We start from the raw sequence: 16,845 nt of genomic DNA, 5'->3' as shown, positions 1-16,845 counted from the left end.
ACAGTGGACGGTTTTTTGCAGGTGCTTTTGCTTGCATTTTGCAAACCAGAAGTTTGCTTGGTTGTAACTTTCCTTCTTTTCTGTCCCTCTGCATTGTCTGCTTCTCCCAACTGGTGTTTGTAATAACTCCCCATCTAGTATCATCTGCGAGTTTCATTAACATGCTGATTACTCCTTTGTCATTAATTTGAAAAACCATTAAATTATTATTTAACATTCACTGTGCATGGACAACAAATCCGTGGTGCAGAACAGAGAAATGGATCACACTCTAACTGCACCCTCATCCTCCTGTCCCAGAAAATTTCTCCAGTAGCCGAGTGTGGTTGAGTTTTTGTCCTTTTCCCTTCGTGGATCACAAGGATGATTTTTCAGGATCTTCACTGTCAGGTGGAACCAGAAAACAAAATCTCCAGAGATTGTCTCTCCCTAGAGGGACGTTATGTGACCTCATTAGTCACTTCTCATCTATTGCTTTTGTCACTAAGAATGTATATCCTGCCATGGTCCCTGTGCTCTCAGGTAGGACGGTGGCTTGTTTGCCTGTAGACCCCACTAGACCTCAAGCCCCATGAGGCCAGGGGCTAGGAAGCTATGCATCTCTTGGCATTCTCGTCATCAGTGACTTCCATAAAGCAGGTGTCCGGGGTAGGAGCAATGGCACCGTGTCGGCTGTTTCATCCATCACCTCCACATTCATACCTGGCCTTCGGCTAAAGTGAATCTCTTCCAGAAGAGGCTGAGTGGCCTTTGCCAACATTTATGTCTGCGGTTTTCAATTTCATCCTGGCTCTTCTTTTTATTCCATTTCATACCATAGGGAATGTCCATTTCCAAGATGATCCTGTCCTAGGAAGTACTTTGCTGTCCTGGAAGCCCAGTTTGGAAAGTCCTCATGCTGTTGTGAATTCCCCCCGATCCCAGCAAAGCTGCCCTATTCCCCCATCTCTGAAATGCTTTCTGAAGAGAGGTTCCCCTGCTTACCATGGCCCTTGCCCTTGACATGGCTCTTGGGGTTTTCCTCAGGTCCTGAGTTATCTTTCTACAAACTATGGGGTTGGGTCTCTGCTCCACAGTCTGCTAGTCACTGTTATTGGGCCCATTCTTAACAAAAGCCTCCGTTTCCCTCACTATAAAGTGAAGAATTTTGACAATAATATTTTCTTTTCCAGGGTTGCTGTGGGAATCAGTTTCATCTGCACACAATATTGATCTGGGAGGGACAGATACGGATCTAGACACCCTGAAAGGTCGCTGCGTGATAAATGGGAGGTGATGGTGAGACTCGTTCACTGTATCTGAAAGCATCCACGATGGCCTATATGCCTTTAGAGGAACGAATTTCCCCTTGAGATTCCCTGGGGCCACTCTTCTCACTCACTGAGCAGGATGAGTATTCGTGGGACCAGAATCTTCTGCCTTCAAATGCAGTACTATCTTCAGACAGAGTTCAACCTCTCCCAGGGACAAGACAAACAAGCCACCACATACCATGGAGGGATGTCTCTGCTTGTTGACAAGGGCGGATCAGAAAGGGAGGACCAGAAAACAGTGTAGTGGGGACACATTGGTCCAGCAGGCCGCCCTGGGTCCCTCCCCATGCGGCTACTTCCTATTGGTGTCACTTGTGGTGACGGCTCCCCAAGACCCCATTTCTTCACTGTAATATGGAGATGATAATCCTTGCAGGTCTGTGGGCTCCCCAAGACCCCATTTCCTCATTGTAATATGGAGATGATTATCTTGGCAGGTCTCTGAGCATTCAAATTAACCAGCATAGGGCAGTAAGCAAAGTGCCTGGCTCATAAGAGGGTCTCAGTTCATAATAGTGATTTTTTACACCTATAATGAGACATCTGCTTCTAGACTGTCTATACACCTCCAGTTCAAATTTGATGGTTGATTTTTTTAACCAAGTGACCCCAAGTGATTGACCCTCCTTCCCCAAACACACACACACACACACACACGGCAATAGCTGAATTCCTTCATGGAACAAGGATTTAATAAGCCCCTACTGTGTATCACACCATAGTAGGAGTTGGTGATACACACATGAAAATCTCCTGTTAATAATGTTAATTTCCTAAATTCCTAGATAAAATGGAGTCCAATTGTCAGAACCTCTCAAAATTTATTCCCCTTTACGTTTTGAGGCTTTCATAAAAGTTGGGACACGTGGAGATCCCGAGGAATGAAAACAGACTATGGCCTGCTGGGTCCTTCGAGTGTGGTGCGGAACACGATTATGCACGTTGTGTGGATTTTCTAAGTCAGTGACAAAAATAAATTAGTAGAATAAATAAAAACATGTATCAAAAAAGACACAGATCATTGCCCAGGGGAACAAGTGAATGACTTTTGAGTTTCCCACGTGGAGAATTTTACCACATTCTCCTTCCTGTTAACCAGAGCTCTGTAGAGCAACTCATTAGCATCCCAAATAGTGTGAACCGTGATGCAGGCAGGAAAGTGGTCAGGCCCCGTCTGAGTCATGGGTTCTGGAAAGAGAACATATGGCGGGGGGGGGGGGGGGGGGTAGTGCTTTGGTGTTTGGGAGTTAGAGGAGGTGAGTGGGCATTCCTGATAGGACCATCATCCCCATCGTTGTGAGGACTCATTCACGGCTTCACATCCTACCAAACACTCTCCTCTGCAATTGACTTGAACCTCCCCATTTAGCCTTAGAAAGATGCTGTGAGGTATTTTTACCCTCGTTTTCAAATGAGGAAACGGATGCCCCAGGCAGTCATGTGCCCGGATGATAGCACATCTGGGACCTGTTTCTGACCGCGGTGGCCCCACTCCTGATCCTGCTGCTCTGTCTCCCACCCAGTGTCGGCCCCATCCTGAAAATGCACACCCGAGCGATTTAAGAAAGGGAACAGGTTGCACAAACCAAGTGATGAGCAGTGACTGAGATTTCTAAGTGGCTGACACTTGGATCTTGGACTTCCAGCCTCCAAAACCATGAGAGAATAAATTTCTGTTGGTTATGGCCCCCGGTCTGTGGTAATTTGTATGACAGCCCTCTATCACTCTCCGCATAGCTTTAGAATGAAGGCTGAGTTCCCAAGCTCTGCACACTGTGCCCTCGAGGTTGGACACTTGAGTAACTGGCCCCCAGGTATACCAGTTGGACCAGACTCCTGCACTTAATGGACTGGCCATTCCCTTGGACACTCCTGCCCTGCATTTTGCTTAGCTGACACCTACTCATTCGCAAGACCCAGGTGACATACAGGATCCTCCCAGCAGCCTCCTCTGACCTGCCCCTTGGCTGCCTGCTGTGCGAATGTCCACCATAGCACCTGCCACACCTCATTCTCATCACCATTCGGCAGATCTGCCTCCCCTCCAGACCAGGATCTCCTAGTAACTAGGACGAGTGTCTTTGTGGCCAGCAACGAATCACTGGTTAACAGAATACACCTCCTCTGATCTGCAGCTTAAGATTCTAAGGATGTTTTTTAAAATGTAACCAGAGTACCAGGAACAGGTGCCTATTCCTAGGCTGCTGCTTCATGTTAATGAATGAGGTACATATTCTTCCATGAAGTTTAAATGAAGGGAATGAAAATCAAGGTGAGTTATCAGAGTTACTATGAAAACAAACAGCATCTGTGTTTATTCTTTTTTTCCCCAGTAGTAAAAGGATGCTCGTTGATTGTTATGATGCTGCCCATCAATTAGGACAGGATTTAAGTACTTGTCTCGGGCAGGGAGGAAGCCAGTGTGGAGATGCTCTCTGACGCGTGTTACTGGGCCGGCACCATGAGGAGGGGAGGAGGGTGCGTGGCCACTTACCCAGCCACTCAGATCCGTTTGGCACCAAGAGTTGAGAACACTCCCAGCAGAGAAAACCTCAGAACAGAAAAGTGCTTCTCCCAGTGGTGGGATCCCTCTCCCACCCGCACTTCCTCCCCCTCCCGCTCCAATCATCTTATTTTCAATCTCCAGGCCAGGTGTCAACGAAGAACGTACAAAAGATGGAGCCAGACAGGATTTACAAAAGTAACCTGTATTCCAGCCAAAATCTCTTTTAAAAAGAAATCCCTTCTAAAGGGGGGACAAACTACGTAAGACACAATACATTTAAAATATGTATTGAAATTACAAATCAAACTTCTCCATGTGATTCCAAAGTACAAAACACAACATTAAAAGGCATTCAAACAGCTCTTTTATACATCACAGTGTTAGTGGCACAAAGTGGACTGACATTTCAAAAAACACAAACCGAACTTTTGTTTTTACCACCACTTGTCAAATATGTACGGTATACATGTGCGTGACCCATTCATGCATATGTCTATACAAGATTAAAATACACCCATGGTAAAGTGAGCAAAGAATGAAGGAAAGGTCAGGCGTGTGGCAGGTACCTACCCTCACCAAAGGCTCCCAGAAGTGTGGAAGACAGGATTATACAAACCAAAGGAAGAACAGAGCCCATGGGCTCTACGTACCCAAACAGCATGCTCTCTTAGTACTGACGCATTAGCAACTATATTTGAGTGCAGGCCCTTCATTCCATGTGGCATTTTTGGCAACACCAGTCATAATCTCCTCATTTCGTGTATTTTCATAAGGGCTTAGGTTAGTTAGAAGGAATAAACAAGCTTTGGTATTTTTTAAAGAGACCTTCATGAAGCTTTATACATGCAAAATGTTTTCCCTTGATGATTTCACTGATTTATATATATATTTATATACAGGGGTATTTATTAATAAATGAGAATCTGAGAAACATACAAAAAGCCTACCCTGGTTCTTTCCAATCCCCTAATTTTTAAAGACTACCAAGGGAAAATCTCCTCTTCTAATCTGTTAAATAACTTTTAACTGCAATATAGATGAAAAAGATAGACTCATCTTGGAGTAAGTTTTGTGTAGCTGAGAATCCCTTTCCCCGTGGGCCCTGTGTTCTAATCAGGAATCGGCCTGGTTCCTAAACTGCGGTTTTATGGAATAATATGCTGTAAAGAGAATTTGTTCCCCTTTAAAAGGGTGCCACATGATGGTTCCCCAGTCTCCGGCTACTCCTGGGGGTGAAAAAGAACAGATCTGGACAGCGGCTCATGCAATTGAAGGATTTGATTACGCTCAGATCCTGAGTCAATCTCTGCTACGTGAACGTCTGCCACACCTCCTCTCTGAGGGCGCTGGCCTCCGGTGACCGCTACAAAGCTCAAGGGCCGGGCTGCACGGGGCACGACAGAGCCAGACCGAGAGACCAGGCACGTCCAATAAAACTGCACGACGGGGTCAGAGGGACACAGATGACCTAAGGTCAGCCGTGCGCTCTGGCGACACCCCAACCAGACACCGGTCGTGTCAGCCATGAAAGGGTCTTCTTCCCTCCCCTCCAGAATTTCAAGGCCTCCAAAGGAATAAACGTACATGTGCTTCCAGAACATCAGCATGAAAACCATCCATGAAAGTGAATGTAATTTTCAATTAAGACAAGCTCTGCCATAGAACAGTCCCCCTACTAAGCGTAGAACCCCCCAAGTTTCCCCCGGGAGTGATGGCGAGGTTAAAATCCAAGACGCGGGCCATCTTCCCACGTTCTGTTTACATTTTACATCATGCGTGCTTAATACTGCATCCCCATGAACAATGGGAATGGCATTCCCTACTGAAATCGGAGGAGTCAGCGGGGGGAAATGCAAGTTTAGGTAAGACCTCAATGCAATCCTGCTGGTATCTTCCTAAGGAACTGACAGGTTTAGTTGTGTTACTATGAAATCAAACCAAGCAAACAGAGGCATGCTTGGTGCAAAGACTCAGAGCAAGCAGGTGCGACTTTGGCTGCGGCCGGCCCCAGAATCTCTGTGGTCCCTACCTGGGTCGAAACACGCGCTTGTGAAACGTGTCAGAGGTGAAAGGCACAAGGATGGTTGAGGCTATGGATGTGCATGATTTGTTCATGGATTTCTCCAGGCTAGACGAACAGCCCAATCCGCTAAGAATAAAGACATCTGAGCTTGAGCCCAGAGAATGCATCCTTTCCAAAGGCTCTGGTTCCACCCCAAAGGAAAGGGGTACCACTACTGGGCGGACTTGTACAACACGCAATGGGAAGCAGCTCGCCCAGGAAAGGTGGGCCAGGATGGGGCGAGGCCTGCCCCGTGGATACTGGAAACGGCCACGAGCCTGCTGCTGTCTTTAATAGGCATTTAAAGGGTCTGGCTAGACAAGTGCATCCATGGATCCCAGTCTGGGCTCAAGCCTAGGACTCCCGGAGTGTCACCCCCTCCAGAAAGCCATCTACCACCAGACCCTGTTGCAACAATTCGAGGTACAGAGACTCACGTGCCCAGGCTCCACTGAACAGAGAGACGATCTTAGGCGTGTTCTTGTTTCATTACTGAATTAAAAATTCAACCGTGGTCGTAAGGAGAATGTTCTGAGTGTGATTTTGACACAGACTAGTTTCCTAATGGCTTCAGTTTCATAAAGATAATAAATACTGCAGGTGGAGAGTGAAGTGATACTGTTTCTAACCTATCAAACGTTAAGAAATAAGGAAGACGTTTCTATACAGGGAAGCAAACCAGGACCCGAGGCCAACACAAAAACATAGAAGTCAAACATACAAAAAAACCCACCACGTGTTACAAATGTGCTTGCAACAAGCAAACAAGTCTGATTTTGTTTCCATTTCACTCCTTTGTGGAATGTGTAGTAAGTTTTAAAAAGCTCCACTGTAATAAACCTACAACATTTGCCTATTATATTTGAAGTCCCAAGTTCGACGCAATCAGTCGGCTCCTTAAAAGCACAGGTGGTTTTAAAAGTCCTATTCAAGCCAACTCTCTGTAAAGAATAGCCTCTCTCCACTTTTTAAAAGTCAACCGATGGAACGTGTGGTCTTACCGATCCGCGCCTTCTGCTGCTACCGTTAACAGTCACCCCTAGCCTGGGAGAGGCTGAATGGTAAGATCCCCTAATCGAAATAACTAAGTGAAATGGAAGGTTTTTTTTAGTGGGGCAAAATGGTTAGCAACAGGACACGGAACTGCGTAAGACACAGATTTCTCCAAAATAACTTAGTCATTTAAAAAACTGAAAATTGGGAAGCTTCTCCCCCAGCCCCCGGGAGTCCTCCAGTCTTTCCAGGAAGCCCTGCTGGTGAGGACCAATAGCCCTGTTCTCTTCTCCAAGTCTACACGAGGAGGCTGAGGCGAGCGGCCAAACCATAGTGACTCCCAGCAGAATGATTCCCGAGGAAAGCATCTGGTTTCCAAAGACATTAAAAAATATTTGCTCATACCTGGATGAGAAGAGAGAAGCCCCAAAAGAGAGAAAAACAAAAAACAAAAGGAAAACCTAATGATGAAGATACTCCTTTAAAGACATTGGTATTTTCAAAGAAATGCAACAACAGAGGAACCCATGTTTGTAACAGTACACCGCTTATAGCGTTTAAGACGTCGTTACAAGTTTCAAGAAAAACACAAAGAGCGCGTAAGGCTTTCTAAATCTCCTGAAAAGTGGCCGAGCCAGAAAAGTCATTTAGCGATATCTTCCTAAAATGCACATTTCAAGAAAGGCATAGGATGGTGTAGATGCACCTTGTTGATTTTTCACTACTCAGTTGGGAAGAAAAAAAAAAAAAAAAACAACCTAAAAAGGATTTTACTAAACGCCATTAGTAATAAAAACAGTTGTCATACACAGAGTGCTTTTCTCAAGTCAGAATTACCGGATTCTGTCTGAGGTGAGTTGCAATCCCCAAAAGTCTTCTTCTCTCAGCAACGTGGCACCGTCCTGACACCAAGGAGCAGACGCACAACACTTTGCACGAGAGGGTCTCTTAAGCAACCACCAGACACTCCTAGTCCATACCCACTGGGAGAAAACCGCCCGGCGTGCTCCGTGCAGCACCTCCCTTGTCAAGTCGGCAGAGACGGACTGTGGCGCCGCGCCCTACCCACGCCAGCCTGCCTTCCCCACGCCCAGGTGACTGCACCCGGGGCCTCGGCAAACGTTCTGACATCAGTCCCTGAAATCACGGCATCCGGCGTGACACTGTGAAGCTCAATGGGGCACATAAGGCAAGAAAGATGTTTAGTGAGAGGGGACGGCGGGGTGGGGTGGGGGAGAGCCACGCTTCCCAGAGGCAGGGGTCTTGTTCCAGCATCATGCCTTCCTCTAGGTGGGTAATGGGTCGTCGTCACCTTTACTGCACTTGCACTTGCAGCAAAGTACAAATGGAGTGGCCAAGAGCAGGAAAGGCGAGGCCACCAATAGCAGGAGCCCAAATCCAGCAAAAATGCCCACGACCTGCAAGAAGGAAACACAGGAGCAGAGGGTAAGGTGGCTAGTTTGCAGGTTCCATAGTTGAAATATAAACCACACAACCATCCACCCACCCATCCTCTACCCATCCATCATCCATATATGCATCCACCCAGCCACCCATCTACCCATCTATCCATTCATCCATCAACCATCCATCCATCCATGCACCCATCGTTCACCCATCCCTCATCCACTATTCATCTACCCATGCATCCATTCATCCATCCACTCAGCTATCTATCCACTCAACCATCCATCCCCCAACATCATCCCATCCATCCATCCATCCATCCATTTATCTAACCATCCACCCATCCATATATCATCCATCCATCCATCTATCCATCCATCCATCCATATATCATCCATCCATCCATCTATCCATCCATCCATCTATATATCATCCATCCATCCTCGCATCCATCTATCCATCCACGTATCCACCCATCCACCAATACTCCCTTCCCTTCACTTCCTGCCCCTCACTCCCTGTGCCCTTTCTTTCATTTCTTTTTCTTCCTTTCCCTTTCTTCCCCCATCCTTCTATCTAAGCACCCAAACCACCACCCATTTATACATCCAGTTAACCAACAAGCCTCCCCTGAGCCAGACACTGTACTAGCTATTACAGAGACACATCAGATCATGGATCCTAGAGCACCCAGTTCGCTGGGAAGAGACTGAGATTTAACCAACTGACAATATGTTTTACAGAAACTGCCATCACGTTCCAAGTATAAAGGGAACCCAAGGGTCAGACATCTGCTAAGAGGAAGGAGGACTGAGATTACAAAGATGAGGAGGTGGTTAGTGCACTGGAAAGACTAGGCTAGGGCATTCCAGATGGGAGAACAGGAGAGACTCAGGCACAGAGCATTAGGGAGGAAGCAGACCCGTGTCATTTCCTGATTTAAAACCCAGGACTGCTTTTAAAACTGTTACACGTTTTGACTTTGTTTTATAACACATGCTTACGCCCAGGTGTAAGTAAATGTAGACATGTTGTCAGCGAGTCGGGCAGTGTGGCTGGTCAAAAGAGCAGGGAGTCTCCTCTTTGACAGCCTCCTGCCCCGGCGGCACGCGTGCCCAGGCGGAGGGCAGCCCCAACTGCAATCTGCGGACAGAGTCAGACCGCCACCTAGTGTTCGCAATGATAAATATGTGACGCGTTCCTGTCTCTCTGTGCCCCGTCTTTCTCAAATATAAAATAAACAAATGAGGTACAAGATCTCTAAGGGCCGTTATCAGCTCTGAAGCATGAAACCAGGCTAGGGCACCCCAGATGTGTGAAAGAAAGTACACCTTCACTTAGATCTCCGCCTGAAAACGATCGTATACACACTGCCCTGCATTTACAAGTCACGCTGCCAACGCTGGGAACCTGTGTTTCCCGCCCAGGCGGCTAACTCCGTTTGTCTGAACATAATGTCGATGGTGGAATTACGGGATGTGAAATCAGATCAGGCTTTGTTAAAAGCATGTGCGCACTGATACTTCAGAATACATGAAAACGCCAGAAAGGGGTTATTTCGAGGGCCCTCACACAATCGCTACCACTTGGAACACACGGTCAGTCCCGAAGAAGCCAGGGGCTCTTTGCAGTCAAAAACATACCAAGATCCTTGACCAAATGTTCCCATTCTTGGCCAATAACACACCTTCATTTTCACCCTCTCTTGCCTCTTACTCTGCATGCCATTCTGTAAGCAAGGTCACCAATCTCTTGCCGATTGGATGGAGGATGAGGATGTTGCCAGAAGGAAAGCAGCCAATGGTAAAGAACGAGATGGGAAGCAAATATCACAAAACAAAAACAACCGGTGAGTGAGCGTGTTACAAACGTGTGTCATGCACTGGATCATACACTGCAGGACACACACAGACACTGCAGGACGGGTCAGCAGGTCCAGGCTCCGAGGGAACCACGGTGGGATGCCGCACTGTTCATACTGGCTGTCTCTGAGATTCCAAGGCCCGGCTGACCGCTCAGGCTGAGCCTCTCAAACTCAGACGCAGCTTCAGAGGAGAACACAGGTTCTCTGACCACGCACAGCCCCCCGCGTCTCCCATAATAAACATGCAATAGATGTTCAGGAGCACAGAAACCGGTGCGCTCGGAATCCTCTCCTCCGGAGAGTTCTACAGCCATACCCCAGTGCTGGGGAACAATAAGCCAAAATCAAAGACACGTACGGTGAATGCACGGAACGTCTTTAATTCACTGACGCTTGGCGTGTGCACACGGCATCGGTGCCCGCCGAGCATGGGCTAGATGCGGCAGACGCTGGGACGGTGACGGGGGTGAGGGCCGAGGGCTGTGATCGCCCACATGTCTCTTCCCAATTCCCCCTGCAGGGACATCACGGTGGCAGCCTGAAATAGCCACCGGTGCGTGTTTACAGCACAGGAAGCAGCGGACACGGCAAGCGTGCAGATTGGGGCGTCCCCTGCCCAGGAGCCAGCAGTTAAATACCGACTATGGCGCCGCTGCGGGTCTGCGCTTGCGGCGAGGGATTCCACGAGCTAAGAGTGCCAGCAGTGAGCCGAGGCTACAGTGATGCCCACTAGGGGACAGGTCACGCCTCTCTCCCACCCGCCTTTGGTAATAGCTCCTCTGTTTAGTGACTATTTGCTGCTCTGAAGTCATGAGGTTCTGCCTCTGTTCTCTGGAAGAACGGGTTCTGGTGGAGGGCTGGCAGACACCAGTCATGACCAAGGGGTGAAAACGGCCCAGACACAGATGCGAGATGCAGAAAACAGGGGCTGGGAAGCTCGGGGGGCTTCCCCGGGGAGGCAGCAGCTCCAGCCGGCATGAGCCAGGTGCAGAGGAGCTGAGGCGGCAGGAAGAGAGAATCTCAGACCGGCTGGAAGACACTCTAGCGGAGTAGAGGGAACGCAGATATCCAGACGTGTGCAGGCAGGACGTCGGGGCGGAGTCCGGCAGAGCCAAAACAGGGAGCCCGGGATCACCGCTCAGAAGCTTAGCATTCGTCTTGTTGAGAAACCAAGGACAGGTGAGTTCCAGGGGCTTTACGGAGGACGGGTCCACAGGAGGGAAGATGGAGCCAGGAGCCCCTTGTAGGACTCCCAGGCAGGTGGGAGGGAGGAGGACGACTGGGAGAAGAGGCTCAGACCAGAAGGATGTTCAGAAAGCAAAATCAGCAAGACTCGAAGGGATCCAAGAACCCTGAACTCAGTTTTGGCTTGAGGGGACGGACATGCCATCTTGGTAATAAGAGAAGAACGATGAGTTCCATTTGGATGTTCTGAGTTTGAGCAACCCACGGGCACCCACGTGAAGCTTTCTATGAGGCAGTGGGTACATGAATCTTGAGCTCTGGGGAGAAGCCAGCAGATTTCAGGACCATCGGCACACAGATGTTCAAGCAAGTGACTGCCTCCCAGGGAGGGAGCACAGATTGAGGAAAGCAACCGAATTAAGCCATCCCACCATCTGTGTGCAGAAGAGAAGGCCATCTCGAAGGCACTATCAGCTCAGGCCACCATAACCAAGCACCACAGATGGGGCCCAAACACGGGACATCTGTCTTTTCACAGTCCTTGGGGGCGAGAGTCTGAGACCACGGTGCATCCTCACACAGCTGTCCCTCTGTGCTTTTCTGTGTCCTAATCTCTTCTTAGAAGGACACCAGTCACGCTGATCAGGGCCCACCCAACAGCCCCACTGCCACTTAATTACCTCTCTGAGGGACCTACTCCCAGATACGGTCATGTTCTGAGGCAATGGGGCTTCGGACTGCAAGATGTGAATTCTGAGGGGCCCCAATTCAGCCCCTAACAAAGGAGGACACTGGGGAGGAGTGTCAGGATTGTAGAATTTTAGTATATATGCTGCCGAAGCGAGCACAGGTTTGTAGGAGAGTCAGGAAAAGCTGAGTGTCAGGGAAGCCCCCAGGTGGAGTGGAGAGGGAGGGAGGGCTGAGGCAGGCATCAGTGGGACGGACACATGGATTCACAGCACCCCTCTCCAGGGGACTCGGATCCCACCGCGCTGGTTCTGGGTGGCCCCCAACGGGCTGCCTGCATCCTCTAGATGGGCCTCTCCTCGATTCCGTCTATTCCTCTCCAGGCTCCAGAGGGCTCTGGGGCACCCACGTTCCACCTCTGCACCGCGGGTGCTCTGGGGACCCACACAGCAAGGTGCCTGCAAAACGGGCCGTGAGTTCCACGGGGCGGAGGGCCGGCCACGGCCAGGCACAGGAACGCATTTCCAAGAGTGCCGGACAGTGGTGCTGCGTGAGGGGAAGCAGGAAGGGGAGCGAGCCTGGGAGTGGGGTTCAGGGCACACAGAGGAGACACACTGGCCGCAGGGAAGTGAGCCCGGGAGGAAGTGGGGGGTCCAGGTCACCCCGGCCTTTTGTCTGAGTGACATGGAGGCTGGAGAGGCCTGTCCCGAAATGAGCGGGATGTGGAGGAGGAAGGGATCTCAAGGGAAAATCTAAGTTCCGCTTGTACATGGTCGGACACCCACACGGGGAGCCGAGGGGGCCACGTGGTCACGGGAGGGCTCCCCCATCGCTGGGGTCACAAGGGCTGGTGCCACCTCCCCATAAACAGAATAATAAGTCATTTTTGACCCCTACATTACAGTCCACTCCAATGTTCTCGTTTCACCAGTGCAAAATCTGTGGCCAAAAAGCGATGCCAACGGTCTTGAGATGGTTTAAGACCAAAGGCACGGGGCATCCTGGGTAAGTACAAGGGGCGACTCGTGCCCATTTCACTGAGCTCAGTGAAAAATACCCTAGGACAGCTCCCTGCACGAGGCCTCCAGCGCCGGGGTGTCTGCGGATCGCACCCCCGCCCTTCAGCCTGGCCCCGGCCGGTGCTCGTGGGCACAGCTCCACACACGTGTGTGAAGACAGAGACCAGTAATCCGCTGGCTACCTTAAATGCCATACTTTGGCTAAAAGTGAGCTCCCCCTTCACTGTGAGGGGGGCCCGAGGATCCCCTGCTCAGAAGCGAAGGAAGAGCCAGTGAGGAGAAGACCCTCCCGTCAGGCGCTGACGTCCTCAGCAAAGAGATGTATCCAGTGTGGAGCCAACGCACCTTCCATGTGACGTACGACGGCCGCCTTCCGGCCAGCACCAGAAACAGGGCAACGGTTCACGGCAACCGTGCTGCAAGGGACGAGCAAGGGGCAGGTGAAGAGCAGGGCCGTGAGCGTCTCGTGCTCACATCTAGGATTCTGTGGCTGATGATAAGTGGGACATCTCCCCACACCCTGCAGCCAGAGCTTTCCAAACCACCCTGCGACTGCCCCTTCCCGTTTGCAAGAGCACCGTTTCAGCACAAGACTCTGTTAACAACGTCACCCGGGACAGAATGGAATTGTACAAAACCTTTACGTGACAAAGACACATCTTTTCTGTTCACGGCATGACACCTCGTGAAAAAACTCCATTTGACAGGGTTTTAGGTAGAATGTATTTGGCATGTAATATTTTTACCCCCACAAAAATATTGAGAGCAGCCTACAATGATCACAAGAAAGCGCACTAAAATTCTCAAAAATATCTCTTCAAACAATTTCACCTAAATTCCTATCTAAAAGCCAGAAAGCTAAGGAGCAGGAACTTTGTATAGTCAACAAATTATATGGGGCAAGCAATCACAACCCCTAAAAATGGGGAGTCACAGGCCACCGAATTCAGGGACAAGTCTGGGGCACCGCTGAGGTGTGCACTGGACCAGGCCCCGAGCGGCACAGAGAGAAGCCTTTCCCCAAGGAGCTGATGAAGCGACACTGGGCAGAAGCCCCTGGCAATGGCACCATGTGTGCCCCAGGGCAGACACAACTGCTCCGGGTCCAGAGTCCACTTAACAGGAGCTTTTTTGTGTCCCCTAAAGAGGGGACAAGTCACATCACCTCCCAACTATACCAACGGTTCGTTCTCTGAATGGTCACAAACCAACTCCCTGTCCCCTCCCCAGGCGCCGTCATGCTTCCCCGGGAGCACAGCCTGGACACGAGCCGCTCCATGGGATTCGCGGAGAACAGGGGCCAGCCAGACCGGCCCCTTTCCTTCCTGTCCCACCCAAAGAAAAACGTAGCTGAAGGAGCAAGGACACAGGTCCCTCCAGAGGGACTTTGCAGAGGGAGGCTGTGAACCCATCATGAGAAAGCCAAACCCATCGCTCCTGCTTTCATCCAAGTTTCTTCCCAGAGCATGCGTCTGGTTCAGGCCTGGGCCAGGGTCCCAGGGGTCACAAAGACGCAAAACAAGTCCCTGCTATAGAGGACAATCTGTCTCTCCCAAGAGATAAGACACATGCTCAAGAGGGGAAAACAGGAGGGAGTCACAGTAAGGGACTGGTGCTGAAAGAAATGCACAGAGCCCGGGTGAGGGAGGGGGGCTCTGGTGACAGGCGGGATGGGGGTTTCACGGAGGACATCGCCCTGGACCAGGCTGTAGCCAAAGAGTGTAGCATGTCCGTGCACTGAGCTGGGACAAGCGGAGGAAAGAGGGCAGGAGGACACCAGGGCCTGGCAGAGGCGGGGAGAGGGAAGCCTGGCAGGACCACAGTCCCGACGGCCAGTGAGTGCAGAGCAAGAAGGAGTTGCCTGCCAGGCCCTGGAACCAGCCATTCTGGGGTGTGAGGGCATCGATCTGCCCCCCACCCCGGGTGTTTCTCAAACGCTCACCAGACAGTTCAGACATGAACTGATGGGAGACAGTAAAACCCGCATTTCGGCTTCAGCAGCTGTGCACCAAACACAAAGTGAGACTCCCGTCCCAGGATCAGTAACAAGCCAGCGGAGAAGCAAACCCCAAGCAGGAGCCCGCTGACTGGGAAGGGAACGGACGGCCCTAACTGATCCAAAGGAAGGAGGAGCGGGATGGGAGGACGGTGTCAGGGTCCAGGGCAAGGCTCCCGAAGGACAAGCCATGGGAGCAGAAGTGCCTTCCGGAGGAGGGTCTCCTCCAGCTTGGGGGGCGGGGGTGGTGGTCCTCATCGTCAGAATGTAAGGCTTGGAACAGCAGGGCCTTCCAGGGTCTGCTCAGGAACGTCTGCTCGAGCGAGGCTCTGCCGCCGCACCCCGTGTCCCTCAGCAAGTCCCGAGCGACAGGCCTCCGCGTCCCCGCTTCATACTTCCCACACTCTGCTGCTTTTGTGACTGCCTGCACTTTCCTTTCAATGCTGGTCCGCTCACATTTTACCATTTCCCCCAAATCTAACACTAACTCGTGGGCAGCCTCCGTGGCTCTACCTACAGCCCTGTACTCCTGGGAGCACCTCACACCACAGGGAGGCAGATGCCTGTGGGAACCTACACCCCGCGTCCCCGCGGCCGGGGACGGCCGGGGACAGCCGGGGGGGGGGCCCAGGGCCTCAGAGCTGCACTCAGAAGCCAGAAAGAGGGGACAGAAAGGTGTTCCAGGCTCCTTCCCGAGCAAGAGTGCGGGGCACGGACCCTTGTGTCCTGGTTTCCGTATTTCTCGATGCCACGAATGCCTGTTACAAGGACCTCAGTGCGGCCCAGGACCCCCCAGGCACACGCAACTCACTCAACTGAATAAACAGGCACAGGGGACAAGGTGTGACCGCCCAGGCTAGGGTCAAAGGGTGACACAGTTTCTACCCTGCCCGGGCGCTCACCTGGGGAGCTCACGCTCGCCACCAGCCGCCCTGGGGTTCGGCAGCTCAGGCCGCGTGGAGACACGCCGTGAAGGAGGTCCGGACCGAGCTCCAGCTGAGGCCCCAGCCCACGGCTGTGTCCACGTCCCCATGACACTGACAGCATTTCTGCCGCCCTAATGCCAAGTGAGGCCTTGTTCACACAGCACACTCGTAAACAAAGTAAACGTGAGGATACGAAGCCGATGCATCTGGGGAGGTTTGTCACACGCAAACACCACCCTTGGGCAAAGTCACCTTCCCTCCGCTGGTCCTCATGCCCGATACGGAAAAGACCAGAGCAGAACAATGTGACCGCCGAGTCCTCACCCTGCTCGGATTTCCAGTGATTCCATACGGATGCACACGAAGCTTCCGCTCACGGGGCGGCTCCGCGAAGGCAAGGTGCCCAGACCAATGCACGCTCGTCCCCGTAGACTCAAAGGGAAAAGCAGCGAAGGAGGAACACGGCCTCACTACAGTTCCCCTTACTGTACGGGGGTGAGGGTGTGGACATTGTCATGGGAACAGCTGTGACCCCGAACATGCTGGCCTGACCCCCAGTACTGCAGAATGTGAGCTTATTTGGAAATGGGATCTTTTTGGAGGTCATCATGTTAAAATGAGGTTATTAGGGTGCGGCCTAGTCCAATATGACTGGTGCCCTTATCAGAAGGGAAATCGGGCCTCAGATACAGAGCGGCACAGAGAACAGATGGCCTCTGCCTGACTGTCCCCCTCCGCCTGACTGTCCCCCCCGGCTGCCTGCCTCTTTCCCCTCTGCCTGTCTCCCCCTGCCTGTCTCCCCCTCTGCCTCTCTCCCCCTCTGCCTGACTGTCCCCCCCGTCTGTCTCTCCTTCTGCCTGTCTCCCCCTGCCTGTCTGTCCCCCCCC

At 51.3% G+C, this 16,845-nt stretch overlaps 1 protein-coding gene across 7 annotated transcripts in view; it reads right to left on the bottom strand.

Annotated features, from left to right (window-relative positions):
• RNF144A (ring finger protein 144A) overlaps positions 1-16,845 on the bottom strand; it is a 182,813-nt gene that overhangs the window by 63,560 nt on the left and 102,408 nt on the right. For 6 of the 7 annotated variants that reach the window (XM_032430116.1, XM_032430117.1, XM_032430113.1 and 3 more), the window contains one exon: positions 2,616-8,292. The exons of the other annotated variant lie outside the window; for it this stretch is intronic. In XM_032430116.1, coding sequence (XP_032286007.1) covers positions 8,161-8,292 — 132 coding nt within the window. In that variant the 3' untranslated portion in view covers positions 2,616-8,160. Of the gene's footprint in view, positions 1-2,615; positions 8,293-16,845 lie in introns of those variants that run through there. 7 annotated transcript variants of the gene reach the window in all.

The sequence above is a fragment of the Phoca vitulina genome, unplaced genomic scaffold, assembly GCF_004348235.1.
Source record: "Phoca vitulina isolate PV1807 unplaced genomic scaffold, GSC_HSeal_1.0 scaffold42, whole genome shotgun sequence".
Taxonomy (NCBI): domain Eukaryota; kingdom Metazoa; phylum Chordata; class Mammalia; order Carnivora; family Phocidae; genus Phoca; species Phoca vitulina.
This window is presented reverse-complemented; position numbering and strand designations above follow the sequence as displayed.